The sequence below is a fragment of the Lemur catta genome, chromosome 16 (genome assembly GCF_020740605.2).
Source record: "Lemur catta isolate mLemCat1 chromosome 16, mLemCat1.pri, whole genome shotgun sequence".
NCBI lineage: Eukaryota > Metazoa > Chordata > Mammalia > Primates > Lemuridae > Lemur > Lemur catta.
This window is the reverse complement of record NC_059143.1, coordinates 15,979,460-16,005,808: the sequence shown is the minus strand read 5'-3', so window position 1 is coordinate 16,005,808 and position 26,349 is coordinate 15,979,460. Positions and strand designations below refer to the sequence as shown.

Here is a 26,349-nt window from a genome sequence, read left to right as displayed (position 1 = left end):
CCTTCATAAGGAGTCTGTAAAAAAGTTTTTAATATCAAGCTTTTTCCTTCTCTAGTCTGAAGACCTTGTATTTCCAGTTAAAATATACTTTAAATTTAATGAAGCAATGTTATAACCATCAAGTTCATCTAAATGTTCTGATTTTCAAAAAAGGGAAGAAGAAGATTCCCTAAAGTACAAACAAGTGAGTCTGATACCCTGATCCCTTAGTAGCAGTATAAGTTTATTAAAAGAATAATTCAAATAAGACTAATTTTTAAAAGTAGGGCTATTAGACCAGTTGTTCTGAGGAATGCTTTATAGTATATTTGGCTCTCAGAAAGGAACCTGACAATGATTCTCTTGATATCTTCTCAGAAACAAAAAGAAGAAATGCAAATTTGGCATCAATAAAGGCAGACTCCTGACATAAATTATTATTAATGAAGGAAATCTGTAGTGGTATGCCTCAGGGCTCTATCCTCAGGCAGGTTTTGTTCAACATTTTGTTAATGATCTTGATGCCAGGCACTGATGGAATATGTATCAAATTTGTATAAGACATAAGCTGAGAATAAAAGCTAATCTAATACATTGCACGGTAACAAAAAAAAAAATCAGCATATAAAAAAACCTCCCCTTTCTCAGGGCTAGAATAATGGGCCAAATCTAATAAAATGCAACAGAACAGGAAGAAATACTAGGTATAAGCCTTAGTGAACTGAGTCAAATGAGAGGACCCCGGCTCTGCCATCTACAGAGTGACATCCATGTAGGTAACCTTCTGAGGCTGTTTAGCACAAGACTATATAAAGAGTATACACACTCTGAAATGAGTTACACCTGGATTCAGATCCTGGGTCTGACAATAACTAGTCACATTATTTACCTTTTTGAGCTTCAGCTTCCTCATGTATAATATGGTATTGTACCATACTTACTTTTTGTAGGAAAGTTGTGGAAAAGAAAAAATAAATGCAAAGATGTAACCCAGTACCCCCAAAATGAGTAAGTAGTCATGCGTTGCTTAACGATGGAGATACGTTCTGAGAAATATGTCAGTAGGCTATTGTGTCGTGTGAACAATACGGTATACTTACATAAACCTAGATGGTGCAACCTACCACACAACCAAGCTATACCATATAGCCTATTGCTCCCAGGATACAAACATGTACAGCATGTTACTTTGCTGAATACTGTAGGGAATTGTAACACAATGATAAGTATTTAATATTTGTGTATCTAAACATATCTAAACATAGAAAAGGTACAGTGAAAATACCATATTATAATCTTATGGGACCCACCTTCGTATATGTGGTCCATTGTTAGCTGAAACATGGGATGCATGACTATATTTAATCAATAGTGCCATTACCTTAAAATGAAGGAGTAGGCTAAAAGATACAAGGTTTCTTCAACAATCTACTAGGAAGCCATGACTCTGAAGTCCAGTATTTATATCTAAAACAACAAACCTACAACTAGGTGATAGAGAAGACATTGACTTTAAGGTTCTAGTTAACTGAAAACCTCATAAGGAACCACTAGTAATATATGTATGTTTAGGCCATATTAACATAAATAAAAAGACATAGAAAAGTGGAGGTGGCAGAATTGCTCTGTTGGTCAGGCTATGCCTTTAATACTGAGTGCTTAATTAAGATATTGACAAACTGGAACACTAAAGAAAAATGTTCTTTTGAAGAATATTGAAGTAATGCCACATGAGGAATAGTTAATGAGCAGAGGATATTCACTCCAGAGAAGACAAGACTTGAGAGGACCATGTGAACTGCCCCCATGTATCAAAAGTGTAGTCAAGGAGAGCAGGGGGTAGATGTGTTCCAGAAGGTGCCAGAAGGCAAAATATCAATCAACAAATATAACTTGTAAGCAGGGTGATTTTCACACAAACTTAGAACTTTGTAATAATTTCACCTCAAAAATTAAATAGGCTTGGAAAATAGTGAACTTATACTAGAGGTGTTCAGACAATGGCTATTTGTTAAAGAAGTTGCACAAGGAATTCAATTTAGAAGAGAGGGTTGAATGAAACAATATATATACAAAAATATACATTATATATAAATAGAATTTCATAATGGTAAATTTTTACTGAATAAGTTCAGTGTCACTAATAACTGTCCTACCATATAAGGTATCTGTAACATCAAAACTAGCTCAGGAGAAATGAGAAATCACCATATTTAACAAGCAGTAATGTAAGTCAAATAATATTTTTTCTAAAGTTTAGAGGAATTTCAGGCACTAATAGCATAGCATAACCTTAATGGTGATTTAGGTAGTCAGAGAAAGCTAGGTTGCCTTTATGAGATGTTACTTGCTATTTTTTTTTAAACTGCCAAGCAAAAAAAAATTTGAGGAGAGCAAGCTATAAAAGAAGTTGGTTCATGAGCATCAATTGTCTTAAATTTCAGAAGAGAACTGAAAGACACAATAGATTACCTCCTCACTGTTCTGAGTAAGCATGTCCTAAATGAAACATACATGCCCTGTGCTCATCAAGATGATTTTTATTGTAATCTCAAACTTTTAGTTTTTACTTCTTTTCTAAAATATCAATGAGCTTTAATAGGAAAAGTGTGAGTATTTGAGAACATACAATAAATTTTAAACTAATTAGAATTCATAATTCTACCAAGCAAATAACATAATCTGGTTTCAACTAGGTTGATGTGTTCAAATGCCATAAGCTACACTGCTAAACCACTTCACATAACAAATTAATGTAGGTCCAGAAAAATACCCCTTTTGTTAGACAGTGTTGCATAACGCAAAGAACTGAGGCTTAAATCAGAAGATATGAGTCTGAGTGATGGTCTTATTACTTACTAACTGTGAGACCACAGGCAAGTTATTCGACTTTGTGAGCTCTGGTTTCCCTATCTGTAAAGTAAGGATGATAAAACTACTTTGTAGACTCACAGTGAGATTAGAAATAATAACCATAGGCCGGGCGCGGTGGCTCACGCCTGTAATCCTAGCACTCTGGGAGGCCGAGGCGGGTGGATCGCTCGAGGTCAGGGTTCGAGACCAGCCTGAGGAAGAGCGAGACCCCTGTCTCTACTAAAAATAGAAAGAAATTATATGGACAGCTAAAAATATATATAGAAAAAATTAGCTGGGCATGGTGGCACATGCCTGTAATCCTAGCTACTTGGGAGGCTGAGGCAGTAGGATCACTTAAGCCCAGGAGTTTGAGGTTGCTGTGAGCTAGGCTGATGCCACGGCACTCACTCTAGCCTGGGCAACAAAGCGAGACTCTTGTCACAAAAAAAAAAAAAAAAGAAAGAAATAATAACCATAAAACACACATAAGAGGAAATGGCACACAAAATAAAAGTTACTATCTTTATTCTTTAAAATAATTGGGGGGAGAGGGGAGAGGAACAGAGGAAGGAAGTTCTACAGGCCTGAGTACTGTATAAGAGGAAATACTCAGTTTGCTTTTATGAAGCTTTTGGGGCGGGGCTGGAAAGAGTATAACAAAATGCAAATATTTATTCAAAATATAAGTATTTAAATAATTTCTCTATTATTTATAATAAATCATCATAAAAATTAAAATGCCTTAAATACAATGTTGATACTTTATATACTAATATACTAACATAAGAGATGCATACATACTCTTTATATATACTCCCAAAACAGAAACAAAAATATAGTGATTTTCTTTGTATTTTTTATTGCAGAAAACATTGTAATCTTTAAAATGAAATGTATAATTCTTAAGATGGCTTCACATTTTGTATAGCTAAGTAAAATAAAGAAAGAAAAGTTGGGGGAAAATACTCTCTTTTCTGTTGCAATTTAGAAAAGAATACTTACTCAATTTTCTGTAGTTGTTCAGAAAGCTTTTTATTTTCTTCCTGTAGAGTATTTTTTTCATTCACTGAAAAACAACGTGAAAAAGGTACTTCATATAGTTATATCAACATGTATGTCAGGCTTTTCAAATAAGATACATTAACTAACATTTACAAAGAAATTAGGATTTCTAATTCTAAGCCATAATGTTATTCAGGGTTAATGCTCCTGCGCAAAACTAATCACTAGGTAGTGATTACTACATCTCATATTGTGCCAGTTCCATGTAACTGATTAACGGATAATTTTATGTAATGCTTGTGGGCAAAAACGAGAGAGTAACTCAGGCAGAATAGCATAACTATTCATACTGAGGACAAGAAAGCATCCAATCTAATTAATAGCACTCAGTTCTACTAATTTCAAATACCATTTTAGCAAGAGTGATTTATCTTGAAATAAATTTGATCATAAAAATAAAGTAACACTAAATATCAGTATAATTTTATAACATAAGCATATTTATTAAGTCAAATTTTCTTCTAGTCATACTCAGTGTTTCATGATTATGGTATCAGTAACTTAAACATATCCACTGAAGTAGTATCTGTTTGAATCTATGTTCATCAACATTTCCTATCTACACTTGTTTAATTTATAAAGCAGAAACCCAATTTTGGGATATAACTTCCACTAGAACCAGCACAAAACTCTCAGCAATGCTTAGTGTGATGGCATTGGTTAAGCATGTGTTTTACTAGGAGGAGAAAATACAAGAAATCAAGTACAGTAAATATAATCAACCCCTACGAAAGAAGGTTAATTCAAACTTTGTTAATAATTTAGTGGTTTGTAAATCTAAACATATTTTCTCACACTGAGTAAATTTTTTGGACTATCTATAACATGTGAGGTTACTAAACTACCTTCTGTGGAGGATCTAAAAAAGATTAAGATATAGACAATGACCTAAAGAAAAGTGTAGCCTAATAAGGGAGACAAAATACTACATAAACCTGTTTTATACAATTGAAAGTGACAAGATCAGGGGGCCTTAGAGAAGTACAAATAATGTACTGGAATTTCCAGGGAGAAAAACATTACTTTGAGCCCTTGGGAAGATCACGAAGGGATTCAGCAAAGAAAGGGCAACTAAACTGGACATGAGATTATTCTATGCTGAGAATTAGTGGAAGAAAAGAAAGAAAAATTGGGCATAACAAATGGTGGAAAGCTTTCAAAACCAGGCTAAGAAATTGGAACTTTATCTTAAATATTATCAGTTATCATTTTTCAAAGATGAATGATAGGAAGACTGAATTGTTAGTATGTATAGCCTATACCAAAGTGAGAAGAAAGTATTGACAAGATGACAAATCAGTGGTCTTAAAAGAAGTGAGTATCTGGGCCTATGTGGAGGAGCAGAAATAGGAAGTAAAGAGAGGTAGATGAACTATTACAAAGGCAGAATCAGTGGTATTTGGCAAATCATCCTTTGTCAGGGTGACAGGAGTCAACCAAGACCTTAGATTTCTGTTTAAGATGGTTTACTTGACTCGCCCTCTCCATATCTAAAGGGAAATGACAAAACAACTCTAAAAATAAGCATATCAAAAAGCCAGAAAGGGTGTCACTAGCAGATCAGAACTACAAAAACTTCCTGAATTATTAAAAATAGGCTCAGACTGATGGTAAAATCCAACAAAAAAAGGCCTTAAAAAAAAATGAATTTTCCCAGCAGAACCTCCTATCAATTCTAATATCAGGGCAGCAAGGCTCAGAAATTGCTGAAGAGAGAAATAAAGGGTCATTAATAGTTGCCCTTAGGTTGAAGTCATGAGGAAAGATCTCTAGAAGTTTTGACATTGGACAGTCCATTAATAAATACCAAGATAAGGAAATTAGAACAGTGCTCCCAAATAACTTATGGTAAACACTAGAGAAGGCAACCTTGTACTCAGAAGACAAACTATCCATATATCCTACAGAAAAGCTCTCCAGCCATGTGTCCTCTCCTCCCACTTTCAGCCACTGAAATAGGGCTCCAGTAAATCAGAACTTGCATTTACTATTAGCAAAGCAGGGATTCTCCCTTAGGCTAAGGAAGTAAAACGGCATTTAACAAAACCAACTAACTTAAGAGATATCTACAGTTGTAGACAAACAAGAGTTAGCAAACACTTGGAAAAAAACTAATAACATTCTTTCATCCATTTATTTATTTATTTGAAACAAGATCTCACTATGTTGCCCAGGCTAGAGTACAGTGGCATCATCATAGTTCACTGCAACCTTAAATTCCTGGGCTTAAGCAATCATCCTGGCTCAGCTTCCAAAGTAGCTAGGACTACAGGTGCGCACCACCATGCCTGGCTAATGAAAAAATAATATTTAAAAATTAAGAAAAATTAAAACTAGTTAAAGAAGACATCACTACTGGATAAGTAGTTTTAATATAGGAAAGGTATCTTTTATTAAGTATAACCAATATTAGAAAGATTTCAAAGGCTGATGGATCCATCAAGAAACAAGAGGCTGCCATGAAAAAGAAACAAAGATCATAAAAATTGAAAACTTAACAAATGAGATGAGAGCAGAATAAATATGACTAAAGACAGAATTCCTATCTCTTAAGTGATCCTCCCAGAATTCAGCACAAAAGAATTAATTTATAAATAAAATCATGGGGGACCCATTATAGCATCTGCCTAATATGAGTTCCTGAAGAATAAAGAGAGATCAGAAAGGAGGAAATAAGGCCAGGCATCGTGACTCATGCCTGTAGTCCTAGCACTTTGGGAGGCTAAGGTGGATCACTTGAGGCCAGGAATTTGAGATCAGCCTGGACAACATACTGATATCCCATCTCTTTAAAAAAGAAAAAAAAAAAAAAGGAAATACTCTAAGAAGTAACAGAGAAAAGCTCCTTGGCTAAGCAAACACTTGAAGGTGATAAAGTGGATTAGATACTCCAACAGTTTCACTATAAAACAACTGTTAAATCTATATGATGTGTATATGGGAGTTTTTACTATTCTCCCTACCTTTCTTCGTGGAGAATCTCCCCTTCTTTATAGGCTCCTTTTTCTTCCTGTCTTGCTTTTTCTTTTTTGTTTTTACTTTTTCCAGTTACTGAGTTCTGAGGGTATTTGTGTTCTTATTTCATTTTTATTTGATCTTTTACTTACTATAGGGTTTAAAACCCTGTATTTCTGGTTTTTTTGGTCAATCTTGAAAATTTGCCATGCATTTTAAAAGTAATATTGAGATGTAATAGTTTTCTACTCATTGATAATATTCCTACATTCCTAAATAAACAGATGTACACATTCACACATATACACCACAGAATCTATAGACCTAAATACATTAACACATGAAGACTTTGGAGAAATAGTCTAAAGTGAAATAACACATGTTAGAACACAAAGTATGGTATGATCCCATGAAAATTCAAAAGAGAAGAGGGAAGGGGGGTAAATGAGGAACAGAGACAGACAGACAACCTGTACCTGGAAAGATACATATTACACTGTTAACAGTAGTTACCTCTGGGAGCAAAATAAAACTATAGTTTTCTTATCTCTTTTTAAAATAATGAACACATACTCATATACTCTTGCTTGAGTAACCAGAGGATAGTAATATATTAATAATTAACAGAAAAAAATAAAGTCAGAAGATAGAATTAGTTTGGAAAAGAAGATATTAATTTTGGATATGTTGACTGTGAATTGCTTATGGGAAATCCAGGTAATGGTCACTAAAAGAGATAAATAGAAGAAGGTTCAGAGAGATGTTAAAAGAAAAAGAGAATAAAAGGCAGCTAAGAATATAGAAAAACCCTATACGGAGTGGGTGAGGAGAATAAACTAAAGAGTATACTCATAATGGTATGTCATGAAAACTAAGAGTATATACTTGTGTAGAGCACTAAATTGCCAGCTTTGTATTTAACTTTACTAAGAAGTTACATGAAATAAAGATAAAATCAAAGAAGTAGATATGGACACATCCAAAGGAAATTTGCTTATCTTAGAACTGGTGAGACTTTAAGGCCAATGTGAACTGTATTTGTACAGCCTTTTTTGTACCCTATTTCTTCCTAAAGTAAGCATGAGATTCGATCTACAAAAAGGCAAAAAAGGACATTTGAACTTTCACCTAAATAATGAAAAGTATATGGGTTGTTTACCCATTTCATTACAACTAATTTACTAATAGGTTTTAACAATAGTATATTATGCTTTAAGTACTTAATAAATGAAAAAGGGAAACTCACTAAGCTCTGTAATAAGTTTAAGATTCTGTTGCCGGATATTTTCAAACTCTTGCTGTTTTTTCCGCATGTGTTCTTCAGTAACTGCACAGCGATCACATAATCCTGCTCTTAACCTGTAAAACAAAACCAAAGCATTTTTCATCTACTAAAAGATATCTCCTGATACTTGAATTTTATACTTTGTATGTTTTATATATTATGAAGATTTAAAGAATTGACTTCACAAATATAGTAAAAATCAAATAGATTAATGATGTATAATATTATACCTTTAACGTATTCCTACATAGGCTGAAATCATGCTACACCATCATTTTCTGCAGATTACAATTTTGAGTGAAATTCTGTAAAAACCTGCCAATTGTTTAAACCTTCCTCTATCCAAAGGAACTTATTTATTGAAGAAACTGACCCTATTTTTAATTTATTATGGTCAAAATATGAACTCCAGTCCAATACCAAGGAGCAGAATTATATCTTAAGCACTGTGCATCTGCTTTGCTTGGCATAGTATATGACACATAGTGAAGGACATTCCAATCATTAAATCCTTTCATCTAAATATTTCAATGTGCATCTCTAAAAGACTGAGACTTTTTTGATACAACAATAACACTGTCATACTTTAAAAAATTAATGATAGGAAGCAGAATTTGAAATTTTTACATCTGAAATTCTTTGTTGAAATTAATAGTTGGATAATATTGAAGTTTAGGTTGGAAATAATTTTCTTTCAGAATTCTCCTCAGATTTTGAAGCTTACTTGTAGACTACACTCTCCTCCACCATTTAATGATGTTTTTAAGTGTTACAAATAATTCCTAAGTATGTAAGACACCTACATTTGCCCTCCCACTCACTTTGGAGCATAAGAAGTAGGCCTTGAACCTATGGAACCATCCATGGCCTGTAATAGAAGTTTCATCATGAGCACTCACAACATGCTTAGCTCTCCTACCTTGCACCCTACAGCTGGGCCCCCAGCTTTGCATCCCCACGCTTGGCTTTTAATTCTGCTTTAAACTCACAGCTGAGGGAGGAATTAACATAAGGCTAAGAGGCATCTGATATTGATGCTGATCTTCTAGCTACACGTTCAAGTTTTTGTGTCATTCATTTCTCCTTATTTCTTGCTAATTACTGGTCATATATATATAAAATGCTTTATTACAAGTGAAACTATGAACTTTGATTAAACAAACAAAAAAATTAGTTCTTTTGGAACTATTCCTGTTTACCAAGAATCTTTACAATTTTGAAATATGTCATTGATGACAACACAGTTCATGGTTATTTGAATCATCAATGAACATGATTGTATCAGTCATATTCATGATTATTTTATGCAAAGGAACAACTGTCTCAACAATTCATCTTTTAGAATAGAAATACTCATATTTAAATTCTGAAATACATATTATAAATCACTTTTATTTCTCTGTATATTATAATTATGACATGTTTCCAACAATTATGTATATAGAGATTATTTGTAAATTTTATTTCAGGATAGTAAAAATAACATTATAAAATCTTTTTATCAAGGGAAGTTGCAATCTGAGCATTGAGAATCACTGGTCTAATTTTAAAAAGGACTATGCTTCAATCCTAGGGCCATGTGTTGGTGGCAGGGAGAGCTGATATATTTTTATTATAAATTGCAGTTTGTTAAATCCCATCAAAAAAATTCATTAAACTACAGTTCATAACTAGACAAACACCTGTTTTTTTTGTTTTTTTTTTAAAAGCTCTTCAGAAAATTCTGGTCATACATGCACAGGGACTAATGGATTAAATAAGCTTACAAAATGCTTTCTAATCTTAAGATTCTATGAGTCTATAAATTTGAAGTAAATGACTCTGGATAGACATTTCTCAAAAGACATACAAATGGCCAATAGGTATATGAAAAAATGTTTGACACTACTAATCATCAGATAAATGCAAATCAAAACCACAATGAGCTTTCACCTGACACCTGTCAGAATGGCTACTATCAAAAGGACAAAAGATAGCAAGTGTTGGCAAAGATGCAGAGAAAAGGGAACCCTTGTACACTGTTGGTGGGAATGTAAATTAGTACAGCCATTACAGAAAACAGTATGGACGTTCCTTAAAATATTAAAAACATGTAATCCAGCAATCCCATTACTGGGTATACATACAAAGCAAATGAAATCAGAATGTCAAAGAGAAATCTGCACTCCCACATTTATTGCAGCACTATTCACAACAGCTAAGACATGGAATCAATCTAGATGTCCATCAACAGATGAATGGATAAAGAAAATGTGGTATATATACACAATAAATACTATTCAGCCACAAAATGAATGAAATACTGGCATTTGTGACATGGATGAACCTGTAGGATGTTATAAGTGAAATAAGCCATGCACAGAAAGATAAATATCACATGATCTCACTCATATGTGAAATCTAAGAAAGCTGACCTCACAGAAGGACAGACTAAAATGGTGGGTACCAGAGGCTTGGGTGGTTGGGGGGACAGGAGGATGGGGAGATGTTAGCTAAAGGATATATACTTACAGTTAGATAGAAGGGGGAATAAAGTCCAGAATAGGTACATATAGAGAGACAGAATAAGCAAATATATAGAGACAGAAAGTAGATAAATAAATGCCTAGAAGGGGGAGAAACTGGGAATGCTGCTAATGGTTATGGAGTTTCTTTCTTGGGTGATGAAAATAGTTTAAAATTACTTGTGATGATGGTTGCAAAACTCTGAGCACACTAAAAACCACTGGATTGCATATTTTAAATCAGTAAATCGTATGATATGTGAATTATATCTCAATAAGTGGTTTTTTAAAAAAATAGTTAAAATAGTAAAGTTCATGTTATATAGACTTTACCACACAAAAAGAACTTGAGGGGGAAAAGCTGTCTAGCATTCCTGGAAAATCTGAGAAATGATGCAGCCATAAAACAAGGAAAGGATATACATACATACACAGAGATATATGTATGTATAAAGCAATAATCAACAAAAAGTTCTTGGGGCCAGGCACAATGGATCATGCCTACAACCCTACGTGCTTTTGGAGGCTAAGCCAGGAGGATTGCTTGAGGCCAGGAGTTTGAGGCTGCTGTAAGGTATGAAAGCACCACTGTACTGCAGCCTGGGTGACAGAGTGAGACGTGTGTGTGTGTGTGTGTGTGTGTGTGTGTGTGTGTGTGTGTGTGTGTGTGTGTGTGTGTGTGTCTGTGTGTGTGTGTGTCTGTGTGTGTGTGTAAAGTTCTTGGATACATGTGATTATCAAAATAACTTCAATAGTACGGTTGGAAAACAAAACAGAAGAAATCTTCCGGAGCATGGAAGGAAAAGCAAGTAACAGAAAATAAGAGAATAGATGATAAAGGATAAGTTTATGACTAAGAAGTACTCCAGAAAGAAAGGACATAAAAAAAAAATAGAGGAAGTAATAGAAAAAAATTACCAGACTTTAAGAAATACTAGTTCTAGGTTAATGGGTTGAATGTCCAGCACAATGAAGGAAATACACACACAGCATTATGTAAGTTGAGAACAAGGATAAAAAGATCTTAAATTCCAGAAAGGAATAAAAAATCCATTATCTACAAAAGAATGAACATTAGAATGCAGACTTTTTGTCAGTGCTGGAATGCTAACAATTACAAAATGCCTTCAAAGTTCTGAAGGAAAATGATTTTAAACCTAGTAATGTATATCCAGTCAAAATATCAACTAAACAAAACAGTAAAATAAAAATGTTTTTAGACATGCAAGGACTCTTTGAAAATTTACTTCCTGTGTAGTCTTTTTCAGCAGTTACTTGAGGGTAAGCTGTAACAAAATGAGCATGAAAAGCCAATAGAAACAGATCCACATTTTATCACCCATGTTCACTGGTGTATCCCAAGGTCTAAAACAGTGCCTGGCACAAAGTAGGTGCTCCATAAATGTATGGTGACTACCATGAGATGCATGAAATAATGGAATTAATGCATACATCCAATAAAGAGAAATCCAGAATGGCAGCTGAAGAGTAACCTAGAAAGGGAATGGTCCAAATTAGTACAGAAAGTTTTTTCAGCCTGAGAAGTATGTCTTCAAGAAAAAGAACTACAACAAAGAAGATTATAATGGAAGAGTACAATAACTAAGGCATGAATGACATTAACACCACAGTTCTTGTCTTAATATGAAAAAAGGTAGTTAGAAATTCTAGGAAAACAAAACAAACTTATAAATAAGTCATTATCATAACATAATTATAGGCTGATTTGACCAACTAATTGGGGACAGAGTAGAAAATCATCTATTTGACCTGGACATTAAAAACAATTTCCTTGAGCGGCAGAAATGTCACATCATCAGACATGGAGAGAAGGAAATGTGATCCTATCTCTGCAGCCAATAAATAAAAACAGTTTACTATTTTCCAACTTCTACAATCAACTTTAAGCAAAATATGAAAGATTAAAATCTGGTAAAATGAAAGAATATAACTATTATCAATCTTGACATTATTTACATGGCAAAGGCTCAGCTGGCAAAAGGCAGAAGGTAGAAAGACAGGAAGAGTGCTTGTAGGGAAGGGTTAAAGCACCAGTATCATCCTATAACACAATGGCAAGTCCAGGGAGACTGTTTACAGGTGAAGCAATGCAAAACAAAGACTTAAATATATGTATTAAAATTCAAACATAATATAGAAGAGCTAAAATAATAACCCTTCAAACACAGGAGAAGGAGTTTAAAAATGTCACTGGTTAGGGAATTATAAAATGAAGCAATATTCCCTAGCTTATTACCTTATTCCCTTTTCTTGTCAACTACCGCTCTTGATAATAATCTCTGTGAAAAGGGGTCAACTCTTGATTGCTCCCTGATTCTAGTTTAAATTTAAATGAACATGAGAAAATATGCTAGCTCATGTTTCCATCAGCAGGGTTCCATTGCTCTCCTCTGGCCCATCTTCCACTGCTTGTCAGAGAAAGAAAAAAATAGCCCCAATTTCACAAAAGAATGCAGTTTTAGTAGCTTTAACAGGTAAAGGGATAAGAGAGAAATTCCATAAAAAGAGCAGAAAGCAACATTCAATCTGAGTTTTATTCCAGTTTGTTCATAGGAATGAAGAAATAAAAACTTTCATTTGCTTTAAAACTTACCAGATTAACAAGTACACTCAATTGTTTGCTGTATCCCAAAAGTATTTCCTCAAATTTATTCATTTTCATTCAATATGGTTTTACTGAATGCCTACAATGTACTCAATGCTATAAATACAACAGTGACCAAGATAAGACCACTTCTTTTAAAGAGCTTACAGTCTACCAGAGAGAGACAGGCAATAAAAAAGTAATTACAACAAAGTTTAATTCACATTGTGACAGTGGAAATACAGGGTACTATGAAAGCACACAGCCACTTAACTTAGTCCAGGGAGTTAGAGGAGGTCTCCTGAAGCGTATGATGTCTAAATTCAAATCTGAATAAGAAGAGTTAGCAAGAAAAAAGAGGATATGTGGTCCAGTGATAGAAAAAGTTACAAAACCATAAATCTTCTGATGATGAATACCAATTTTCCTTTTAACTACTGCTGAAATGAGTTATATGACTAACTGCCAAAACGTTCTTAAAAATAGTAAACTCTATTAGAGAACAATGTTTTAACTGCTTTGTTCAGTTTTTTTTTAAGAAATGTACTCTATCTACTTCTACAGCATGGTGACTGTTTCTTAGGTTTAGTGAAATACTTCGGTTCCTTGAAGGAAAGTCTATAAATATAATAGTAGTAGTAAAACACAAATTAGCCACATAAAATTAGAACTTTTGTTATCTAATTTATCTTTACTAGCTAATTCCTTTCATCTGCACATTTCACAATGTTTTCACAACATTAACAAGAAATAAGAATCGTTTCATTTATGAAGAGCAGGTGGCAAGTTTCAGAATAACTGCTTAGAAATGTTAACAAAATACTGTTGCTTTTTAAAGGTCTCGCAAAATATTAATTTTTATAGATTTTTTCTGCTTCTGTTGGTTAAAAAAAAGAAAAAGAAAATTTTTTATAGATTTTTAAAGCTTGCTGTAGATATCACTCATACATATGACATAAAACTAAAATGAAATTGTAAATAAGGCAAAACTTCATCAAAAGTCACCTATGTAGACATTTAAAAATAGCATTTACTTAGCAGCAATTAAAAAAAATAACAAAAACCAAAGAAACTTTCAAGAAAACAGACCTGGAGATAGATAATAGGCAATGTTGAAGACTTAGTATTTCAGAGTATCTGTTTTGGCGACTTTATGCCAAGCACAAATACTTTGAGATGATCATTTAAGGTGTAATTAATTTACACAATATCGGCCGGGCGCGGTGGCTCACGCCTGTAATCCTAGCTCTGGGAGGCCGAGGCGGGTGGATCGCTCGAGGTCAGGAGTTCGAGACCAGCCTGAGCAAGAGTGAGACCCCCGTCTCTACTAAAAATAGAAAGAAATTATCTGGCCAACTAAAAATATATATACAAAAAATTAGCCGGGCATGGTGGCTCATGCCTGTAGTCCCAGCTACTCGGGAGGCTGAGGCAGTAGGATCGCTTAAGCCCAGGAGTCTGAGGTTGCTGTGAGCCAGGCTGATGCCACGGCACTCACTCTAGCCCGGGCAACAGAGCGAGACTCTGTCTCAAAAAAAAAAAAAAAAAAAAAAAAAAAAAAATTTACACAATATCTATAAAATGAAGACAACGTAAAGACAAGGCATCATGAAACAGCAGAAACTAAGGAGTCGAGTCGGGGAAAGCATCAGATTTAACCTAATTATCTGTTACCTATGTGATTCTGGAACAGTTTCTTAACTCTCAGCTCAGTTTCCTCTCGTGTAAAATGCATCCATCATCTACCCTGCAGTGTTAATATGAAGATTAAGTGCTGGACGCCTGGGTACAAAGTGAACCCTCAATACATACCAGCTCCTATATTAAAAAAAATAATGATCTTGGGCTTAATTAAATGAAACTTTGTGAAATAAGGGATAAATCTTAAAGTGCACCCAGTAGGAAATTTTGGATTTTTATGTGAGGAAAGGAGAGAAAAAGCACGTGTATAAAGAAATCAGCTACACATTCCTCACCTGACCACCTAATTAATATTATACCATGTAGTGAGTTATAGGCTCACTTACCTAAGGATGTAAAGGTGAACAGAATGAGAGGCAAGGTAACATTTACAATGAGAAACAACAAAGAAACAAGCATCCACATAATATTAATGACCAGAGGTAGAATAGAACATAAAGAGAAAGGAAATCTAGTTTCAAGAAACTGGAGAATAAAAAAGATAATTTTAACAATTACATGTATTAACTGAATAAAGAATAGTAATTCAATGGGAAGGGCGGGGGCAATCATCCACTGACATTTCTTCTGAGAAAGAGCGTAGAGAAGGAAAACTCACTTAAAAACGGAAGCACAAGATACAAAGGATAGCAGAACTGGAAACCCAAACTTTAAAACCATAAAGTGAAGAAGTGTTTTGGAGACACTAGAAAGCAATGTCTTCAAGGGCTAAGATGAACACTCTATCTTGGGTATGAAATGGAGAGCCAACTGTATTAAGCCAATTCAAGCAAAACATAATAAAAATGTTATATTGTAAATTTTTTGAGTGTATTAACTTTGAGCCCTAAACAATTTGATAATGACCAATTAAACAGGAAGGATGCTGGCAATCAATACAATCAGCCCTTGAGTGTGGAAGCTATGAAATTATCTCACTGTCTCCTATTGTGAAGAACAGAATCAGTGACTCCACTTTCTATGCTTTGATTTGTTCCTCTTTTCTTTCTTTCTTTCTTTTTTTTTTTTGAGACAGAGTCGTGCTCTGTCGCCCAGGCTAGAATGCAGTGTCGTCGTCATAGCTCACAGCAACCTCAAACTCCTGGGCTCAAGAGATCCTCCTGCCTCAGTCTCCTGAGTAGCTGGGACTACAGGTGGGCACTATCACACCTGGCTAATTTTTCTATTTTTAGTAGAGATGGGGGTCTCGCTCTTGTTCAGGCTGGTCTTGAATTCCTAACCTCTTGCCTGCCTCGGCCTCCCAGAATGCTAAGATTACAGGTGTGAGCCACTGCACCGGCCCCACCTTCTGGGCTTTGAAATCCTTCACCTGTTCATACAGCTGAATATAGTAGGTACCCCATGGTCAGATCCCACCTGTTATAAATGAGGAAATCAGGAATACTTTTCAGTAACACTTCTGTTCCAGGATTTCTCACTAGCTTTGCCAAAGCTCTCTTACACCGCAATGGAGTATAAGACCTGCCCTCTTCCCTCTCTTCTTCACAGGGTTAGAGGCATGAAGGTCTGACAGATTTCCCAGATGCCTCATTTTCCTTACAGGTATTTCTCCCAACAAGTATCTTTAATGTCCAAAGTCACCTTGGTATTTGCTTCTCAGAGAACTCAGACTAACATATTTAGTTATTAATGCCAATCTTAACATTTTGTTTACAGAGGAATCATAGAACAGAAAGATTTCCTAATCTCTTGCCATTACCATCATTATTATAGGGAAGGAAGACTCTCCCTGCTCTTGGAAAGTGGTGGAGCGGTAGAGACGAGAGAAAAAATATAGTGAAGAGAAGGAAGTTCTTCAATTCTGGAAAGTTAAAGGCTGAGAAAGATATGCTCCCCACAGTCCACTACTACAAACAGAAGGAAGAGCCTTACCACACTAAGGGAAGAGTAACTGATGATTTCCTTTTTAATGCTGGACTGGGTAAAGGTGAGAGGGATAGATGGCTTTCTAGCTTCCTGATCTCTCAGCTTGAGGGAGACTAGATCAGGCTGTAGATCGCATGGACTGGAGTGCTAAAAGTCAGAATCATCTTCCAATTAAGAGAGATAGTATAAGTCTTATTAAACTTCTATTATGTACTGTTACTTGAATTATCTCCTTTAATCTTCAAAATAGCCCTACAAAGAAGGTATTGTTAGTATTATGCCCTATGTTCCTAGCTTTTCTCCCACTCTTATAGATTCTCTTTCTCAGTTTTTTTGCTGGCTGGGTCCTTATTCTTCATTAAACCTTAATTAGTAGGTTTCAGCACTGTGAACTCTTCTCTTCCTATGTTCTTTAAGATGTCCTTAAGAGAGACACTGAATTCCAGACTCATATACACAGCTACCTACTCGACATCTCCATTTGGATATAGCAGATGCTGATACAACCTACTTATATCCATCCCTTTATCATTAACTACTGAAGCCCTCCAATGGCTTCTGTCACAATTAAAATCCAAACTCTTTGCCTATGAACCTGCATAATCTGGTTGATGCCCAACTTTCCAATCTTATCTCCTATCACTAATTTGCTTTACTCATTAAGGTAAAATCACAGTGGACTTTCTATTCCTCAGATATATCAAACTTATTTCTACCTTAGGCTTTTGCATTTGTCTGTTCTATCTCCTTTTGTCTCCAGTTTTTCAAGTGACTGGTTCTTTTTTGTCATTCAGGTCCCAGTTCAAATAGCACCTCCTCAGAAGGGCCATCCCTGACCATCCATCAGTATTCTTCTTTTTTTTTTTTGAGACAGAGTCTTGCTCTATTGCCTGGGCTAGAGTGAGTGCCGTGGCATCAGCCTAACTCACAGCAATCTCAAACTCCTGGGCTTAAGCGATCCTACTGCCTCAGCCTCCCAAGTAGCTGGGACTACAGGCATGTGCCACCATGCCCGGCTAATTTTTTTCTATATATATTTTTAGTTGGCCAGATAATTTCTATTTTTTAGTAGAGACGGGGGTCTCACTATTGCTCAGGCTGGTCTCGAACTCCTGACCTCGAGCGATCCACCCGCCTCGGCCTCCCAGAGTGCTAGAATTACAGGCGTGAGCCACCTCGCCCGGCCAGTATTCTTCTTGATATTGTGAAATTTATTTGGTCTTTGACCCCATTTCCTGTCTTCCAACTCCTATAATTCCTGGAAACTCCAAAGGGATGTCTTTCTGTATACTAATGAGTTGACTGATGCTGGTAGCCTTTAGGCAGCTTCAGGAGGTAGGACTGGTCACTGGAAAGACCAAGGCAGGATTTCAGCCCACCCACAACCTCCAGGAAAGGGAGAGGCACTGATGGTTAAATTGATCACCAATGGCCAATGGTTTAATCAATCATGCCTATATAATGAACCCTCCATTAAAAACTCCCAAAGGACAGGATTTGGAGATCTTCCAGATAGCTAACAGAACACATGGAGGTTTCAGGAGGGTGGTCTGCTCCGGAAGGGCAAGGGAAGCTCTGTGCCTCCTTCCCCATACCTCACCCTATGTATCTCTTCATCTGCTGTCTATTTGTATCCTTTAAATATCCTTTGTAAAAAACTGGTTAATATAAGTGTTTCCCTGAGTTCTGTGAGCCACTCTAGCAAATTAATCAAACCTGAGGAAGGGGTTGTAGGAATCCTGACTTATAGCTGGTTGTTCAGAAGCACAGACAAAACACCCTGGAACTCGCGACTGGCATCAGAAGCGGGGTGATGCAGTCTTGGGGACTGAGCTATCAGCCTGGAGGCTCTGATGCCATCTCTAGGTAGATAGTGTCGGAATTAAATTAGAGGACACCCAGCTGTTTTTACTGAAGGTGTTTATTGAAGAACTGACTGCGTACTTATTGGTGGGAGAAAACCCCCATACATCTGGTATCAGAAGCATGTTGTGAGAGTATAGTGGGAGAAACTGAGCTTTTTTTCCTACTTAAATATTCCATTTCCCAATGCCTGTGGTCATTCAATTACGTCACTCAACTTTATTTTCTTTATAGCACTTATAATCTGAAAAAAATCGTATTTGTTTACTACATGGCACAATCCTAACCTTTAAAAACTGAATATAAGTACAGACTGGAGTGCTAAAGGTTCGAATTATATTCACCAACTAAGAGATAACACATGTCTTATTAAATTTCTGTTATGTATTGTTACTTGCATTATCTCATCTAAAACATTACAAACTAGGGGTAGTATTAGTCATAGCACCCTAGAACACCTAGGACAGTAAGGACTCAAATACTTGTTGGTGAATATGACTTAAGAACACAGTGTGAAGCTGGAATTCAAATACATACGTGATTCCAAAGCATATAGGTCTTTATTCCACAATACACTATTCTGGTAAACATGCACCCACTGAGTCATTAATTATGGAAGAAGATATTCAACTTTGGTTTGCATATGTGCAGAATATTAAATTATTTTACCACTAAAAGGACAGAGGCAAATTCAAACTACCTACCCCTTCTCCAACATACACATAAATAATGCTAAAGGAAAAGTATTAGCTAGAAGGAAAGCATGGTTCCCTTCCCCTAAGATGGCTGACTAGAGACATCAGACATCAGTTCTCAGAAAAATGAACCAAAGTTACAGGTGAATAATCATGGCCCAAGTGGAATACTGAGGAAAGAGTGCTAGAACCTATAGGAGAACTTATGAGAAGAAGCTAAGGCACAAAAAAAGAAGGAAGCAAGAGTTTGATAGTGATCGACCCCCAAGGAACTTGGAGTCCCATGGAAAGGGTAGGTGGGGGAGTTTTTATTTCCCCTCACTCCTGTGGCAGCCTGCTGTATTCCAAACTGTTGGGGAGCCCCTCTGCCCTTGCAAGCCCAAGGTCTGCTGTATGTGGCAATTTGGAAACTTCTTGAGGGCAGAGTACCAGGCTGCCAGCTTGCACAACAGGGTCGCTTGCCAGACCAGAGCCCAGGTGGCAGGCGCCTTAGTGGTTGTGCACCTTTGTGGGCCTCTGTCCTGCCTAGGGAGTCTCAGCCCTTGTGTGTCTGCAACAACAGAGACCTGCAAACATCCCCCAGCACCCACTTGGACTGCAGCAACCACAAAGGGCTGGCAGGTCTCAGGACAGCTGTAGGATTCCTGGAGTTCTAATCCTCCTCAGGTGGGCTGGCCCTAGGGGAAGGGAGAACGCAGTGTGTCAAAGTGCCCCTTGGGACAAAGGAAACCAGAGCAGAGCGTGCTCTCGCCTCTGCTAGAGAGCTCCTAGCTTGTGAGCTCAAAGTGACTGCGTCCCTCCTAGCAGAGATGCAGGTGCAGTGCTGGGCTCTGTAGAGAAGCAGATGGTTCTTCCTAGCAGCTAGGCTGCACTGTTGCCCAGGAATAGACAGGAAGACTAAGACTCCTTCCCAACTCCCTTGTGGACACAGCTGGGCCTGTTCCTGTGGGGGTTTGGTAGAGGTGCACTGAGGGATAGCCTTTCCAGGGCTTTTAGGGGCAGATGCACCACCACTGACAGTGTGCCCACCATGCCTGGCTTGGATGAAGCATAGGGCTCATCCCCTTCAGTACACAGCATTCCAGAAGTGTACCATAAAACAAGTCTTAACAAATTTTTAAAAATCAAAATCATATCAAGGGTCTTGTCAGACCATAGTGGAATAATGTTAGAAATCAATAAGAAGAGGAATTTTGGAAACTATGCAAATACATGAACATTAAACAATGTTCATGCCCCAGAATGATCACTGGGTCAACGAAGAAATTAAGACAGAAATTAAAAAATTTTTTGAAATGAATAAAAATGAAAACACATATCCTGAAATCTGTGGGATACAGTAAAAGCAGTGCTAAGAGGCGAGTTTACAGCATTAAATGTCTACATAAAAAAAAAAAGCAACAACCAATGAAACGAAGAGTTGGTTCTTTGAAGAGATACAACTGGTAGACCTCTAGGTAGATTAGCCAGGAAAAAAAAAGAAAAGATTCAAATAAGCACAAACTCAAATGATAAAGGTGACATTACAACTGATACCACAGAAGCACAAAAGATCAAGAGAGACTACTATGAGTATCTCTATGTGCACAAACTAGAAAACGGAGAGGAAATGGATACATTCCTCGAAACATACAACCTCCCAAGATGGAACCAGGAAGAAATAGAAATCCTGAACAGACCAATCTGAGTAGTGAAATTGAATCAATAATAAAAAATCTCCCAAAAACAACAAAAAAAACCTAGGACCAGACAGATTTACTGCCATATTTCACTAGACATGCATTCAAAGAACTGGCACCAGTCATACTGAAACTGATCCCCCAAAATTGAGGAGGAGGAATCCTCCCTAACTCATCCTATGAAGACAATAACACTCTGATGCCAAAGCCTGGCAAAGATACAACAAAAAAAGAAAACCACAAACTAATATCCCTCATGGACATAGATGCAAATCCTCAACAAAACACTAGCAAACTGAATCCAACAGCACATCAATAAGATAATACACCATGATCAAGCAGGTTTTATTCCAGGGATACAAAAATGGTTCAACATATGCAAATAAACAAATGTGATTCAACACATAAACAGAATTAAAAACAAAGGCCACAGGATCATCTCAATAGATGCAGAAAAAGCATTCAACAAAATCCACCACCCTTTCATGATAAAAACCCTGAACGAACTAGGAGACGAAGGAATATACCTCAAAATGATAAAAGCTGTATATAACAAATACACAGTCAACATCATACTGAATGAGTAAAAGTTGAAAACATTTCTCCTAAGTATTGAAATAAGACAATGATGCCCACTTTCACTACTCCTATTCAACATGGTACTGGAAGTCCTAGCCAGAGCAATCACGCAAGAGAAATAAAAGGCATTCAAATTGGAAAAGTGGCAGTCAAATTATTTCTGTTCACTGATGATTTGATCTTATACCTAGAAAGCCCTAAAGACTCCTCCAAAAGACTCCTAGATTTGATAAATGACTTCGGTAAAGTTTCAGGATACAAAATCAACATACAAAAATCAGCAGCATTTCTATACACTAATAACAGTCAAGCCGAGAATCAAATCAAGAACTCAATCTCATTTACAACAGCTACAAAAAAACCCCCAAATAACTAGGAATGCTTTTAACAAAGGAGGTGAAAGATCTCTAAAAGGAAAACTACAAAACACTGATGAAAGAAATCGTAGACAACACAAATGGAAAAACATTCCAATCTCACAGATTGGAATAAACAATATGGATAAAATGACCATATTGTCCAAAGCAATCTACAGATTCAACACAATTCCTATCAAATTACCAACGTTATTTTTCACAGAATTAGGAAAAAAAATCCTAAAATTCATATGGAATCAAAAAAGAGCCCAAACAGCCAATAAGCAAAAAAGAACAAAGCTGGAGGCATCATGTTATCTGACTTCAAGTTATACTACAAGTCTACAGTAACCAAAACAGCATGGTAGTGATATAAAAATAGACACACAGATCAATGGAACAGAACAGAGAAGCCAGAAATAAAAACACATACCCACAACCAACTTATCTCAGACAAAGTCAACAAAAATATACAGTGGGGAAAGGACATCCTATTCAATAAATGGTGTTGGGAAAATTAGATAGTCATATGCAGAAGAATGAAACTGGACCAATACACAAAAATTAACTCAGGATGGATTAAAGATTTAAATGTAAAACCCGAAACTAAAAAAATCCTAGAAGAAAACCTGAACTCTTTGGGATGCTGGCTAGGGCAAAGAATTTATAACCAAGACCTCAAAAGTAAATGCAACAAAACCAAAAACAGCCAAATGAGACTTAATGAAACGAAAAAGCTTCTACACAGAGAAAGAAATAATCAATAAACAGACATCCTACAGAATGGGAGAAAATATTTGCAAACTATGCATCCAACAAAAGGCTAACATACAGAATCTTCAAGGAACTCAAACAACTCAATAAGAAAAAAAGCAACCCCATTAAAAATGGAGAAACATGAACAGACTTTTTTTTTTAAACATTTTTTTTTTTTTGAGACACAGTCTTGCTCTGTCACCCGGTAGAGTGCAGCAGCAGCATAGATCACTGCAACCTCAAACTCCTGAGCTCATGCAATCCTCCAGCCTCAGCCACCTGAGTAGCTGGGACCACAGGCATGTGCCACAATGCTTGGCTAATTTTTTTTCTATTTTTAGTAGAGACAGGATCTAGGTCTTACTGGGGTTGGTCTTGAAATCCTGAGCTCAAGCGATCCTCCCGCCTTGACCTTCCAGAGTGTTAGGATTACAGGCGTGAGCCACCATGCCTGGCCATGAACAGACGTTTTTCAAAAGAAGAGATACAAGCAGTAAACATATCAAAATATGCTAAACACCACTAATCATCAGAGAAATGCAAATTAAAACCATAATGACATACTATCTTATGCCAGTCAGAATGGCTATTATTAAAAAGTCAAAAACAACAGATGTTGGTGAGGATGGGGAGAAAAGGCAATGTTTATTCACTGTTGGTGGGAGTAAATTAGTACAAGCTCTATGGAAAATGGTATGAAGATTTCTCAAAGAACTAAAAATAGAACTATATTTGATCCAGTGATCCCACTACTGGGTATCCACTCAAAGAAATCATTACATCAAAAAGACACCTGCACTCATATTTTTCTTGCAGCACTATTCCTAATAGCTAAATCACAGATTCAACCTGAATGTCTATCAACAGATGATTGGATAAAGAAAATGTGTGTGTGTGTGTGTGTGTGTGTGTGTGTGTGTGTGTGTGTGTGTGTGTGTGTAGGTATTAATTATGAAATGTCCGATTTCCTTAAGTACTAAGTTTGACAGTTGATATCTCTGACATTTCACTTTGATTGACATTTCTTGTTTTATGTTTATCGTGGAGGAAAATCCTTATTCTTTCAAAAGCACATTTTTGTTTGTGAATGTCTTTCAAGGTTTTTTTACAGCAATTTTATGAAGCCATGGATAAGTCAAAAATTCATGTTATTTTTGAATATGAATTCTGTCACAGAACCAGTGCAGTGCAGACATCAACAAAGTGTTTGGGAAGGATGTGGCTAATGAAGGCACAGTATGTTGATGGTTTGAGAAGTTCCATCCTGGAGATTTTAATCCTGAAAATGAGCCACATAGGCAACCTGAGACCAAGGTGGATCATGATGAGCTGAAAGCTGTAGTGGAAGTGAATCCATCTCAACCTATGTGTGAATTAACACAAGGTTTGACTTTACTATTCCAACAATATTGGACCATTTGAAACAAATGGGCAAGGTAAAGAAGCTGGATAGATGGGTTCCACATGAATTAAATGAGCTTAAGAAGAGAAATCATCTGAAAGCTTGCCTTTCTTTGCTGTCATGACATAAAGGTGAACATTTCTACACCATATTTTCACATGTGATAAACAATGAACTCTTTTTGACAATCACAAGTGTTCAGCACAATGGTTGGATAAAGATGAAGTGCTGAAACACAGTCCAAAACTGAATATTCATCCAAAAAAGCTAATGGTGTCTGTTTGGTGGTCCAGCACTGGTATTATCCACTACAGCTCCATGAAACCTGGTCAGTCCATTATAGCAGGTGTCTACTGCAACCAATTGGATGAAATGATGAGGATGCTTATGATTAAGCAGTGAGACAGGCCAATCCTCTTACAAGACAACACTTGACCACATGTCACATAAACAGCACTGCTCAAACTATAGAAGCTGGACTTGGAAACTTTCTGTCATTCACCATATTCACCACCTTGCACCAACTGATTACCACTTCTTCCAGCCTTTGGACCACTTCTTGCAAGGAAAAATATTCATTCTCAGCAAACTGTGGAAAATACCATTTGTGATTTCATTGCTACTTGCTCTCCAGTTTTCTTCACTGCTGGCATAAACAAGCTACTATTAAGATGGCAAAACTGTGTTGATAGTTTAGGCATATACTTTAACTGTACTGCTTCTTGTCTGAGACATAATAAACTACACTTTTAATTCTGAAATTGGACATTTCATATTTAATGACCATATATTATTATATATACATATATATATATTTTATACACACACACACCCCACAGACTACTACTCAGCCATAAAAAAAAATGAAATCAAGTCTTCTGCAGCAACATGGATGGAACTGGAGGCCAGTATCTGAATAAATAAAATAATTCAGAAAGAGAAAGTCAAACACCACATGTTCTCACTTATAATTGGGAGCTAAACAATGGGTACATACGGACATAAAGAGTGGAATAACAGACATTGTAGACTCCAAAAGGGGGAAAGAAGGATGAAAAATGAACTGTTGGGTACAATATATGCTATTTGGATGATGGGTACACTAAAAGCCCAGACTTCACCACTACATAACATATCCAAGTAACAAAACCGTCCTTGTACCCTCTAAATCTATTTTACAAAAAAGAAATAAAGAATGCATGGAGTATCTTTTCCCATAGTAGGTAGTTTAAGGTCCTAAATAGCACTTACAATTCAGAAAACGGAATACAGCAAATGTTGGAAGCCTTTTCTAATCCTGGGTGTTAACCTCAAAGGAGTGGGAAATAAAGAAGTTTGGGTATGAAGGTAAAGTAAGTGATAACATTATCTCAGGATTATTCGAAAGAAGAATCCCTAGACTGCCTCAAAGTGGAGAAATACGTAGGGAAGAAAAGAGAATAGTAGGAATAAGAATAGATGGCAGAAACAGAATTTTGAAGCAGTTTTCACTTACTTAGAAGTAAAAATGAAATTAAAGCATCAAATGAATTAGAAAATTGCTACTCTTAAGCTCACCCTGTATTAAACATCAGATAATGACATCATTTAAATGGTAAACTTATGTGATCTCTACGATGAATGAAAAAACAAACCTGTAAGAGTAGATCCTCAGTTTCGTAAAATACTCATTGAAAAGCGACAGAAGGTTGGGGAAAAGATCATTTCAATGCCAGATTGATTACAAATTAAAACCAATGTACCCCATATTAAACTACCTCTTACTCAAGTCCCAAGTACCAGACTCACCGATCTTCTAAAACTTTTATGGTTTCATGAAGAACTTTCTGTTGCTCTCTCAGCTGTTGATTTTTGGTGAAGAATTCTTCTAGTCTTTGAGCATCTCTGAAAGTCAAGAAATAAGTTTTTTTCAGGGAGAAATACTCTAACAGCATAATTCTGTTATATAAGAACACCAAAGTACAGTCTCACCACTTCTATATCATGAATTTCTCGTATCAAAACAAAACAACTTAAAAGGTGAAGTCTGAATATCTTGTTAAAGTTCAAATTATACTAGAATTTGCTCTGTAGTATTTTTATGTATCATAGAAGTATTATCCTAAATACCAGGCATCCATTACACAGTACTGGAACAGAGAGGAGGGATTAGATTCTGATGCTGCCATTGACTCAACTTCATCAAAATGGCTATCAAAATATACAC

At 36.2% G+C, this 26,349-nt stretch overlaps 1 protein-coding gene across 3 annotated transcripts in view; it reads right to left on the bottom strand.

The window, feature by feature from the left end:
• RBBP8 (RB binding protein 8, endonuclease) overlaps positions 1–26,349 on the bottom strand; it is a 105,433-nt gene that overhangs the window by 38,771 nt on the left and 40,313 nt on the right. For all 3 annotated transcript variants that reach the window (XM_045527212.1, XM_045527210.1, XM_045527211.1), the window contains exons 4-6: positions 25,932–26,027; positions 8,099–8,211; positions 3,838–3,901 (exon numbers count right to left, since the gene is read on the bottom strand). In XM_045527212.1, the coding sequence (XP_045383168.1) occupies positions 3,838–3,901; positions 8,099–8,211; positions 25,932–26,027 (273 nt within the window). The remainder of the gene's footprint in view (positions 1–3,837; positions 3,902–8,098; positions 8,212–25,931; positions 26,028–26,349) is intronic.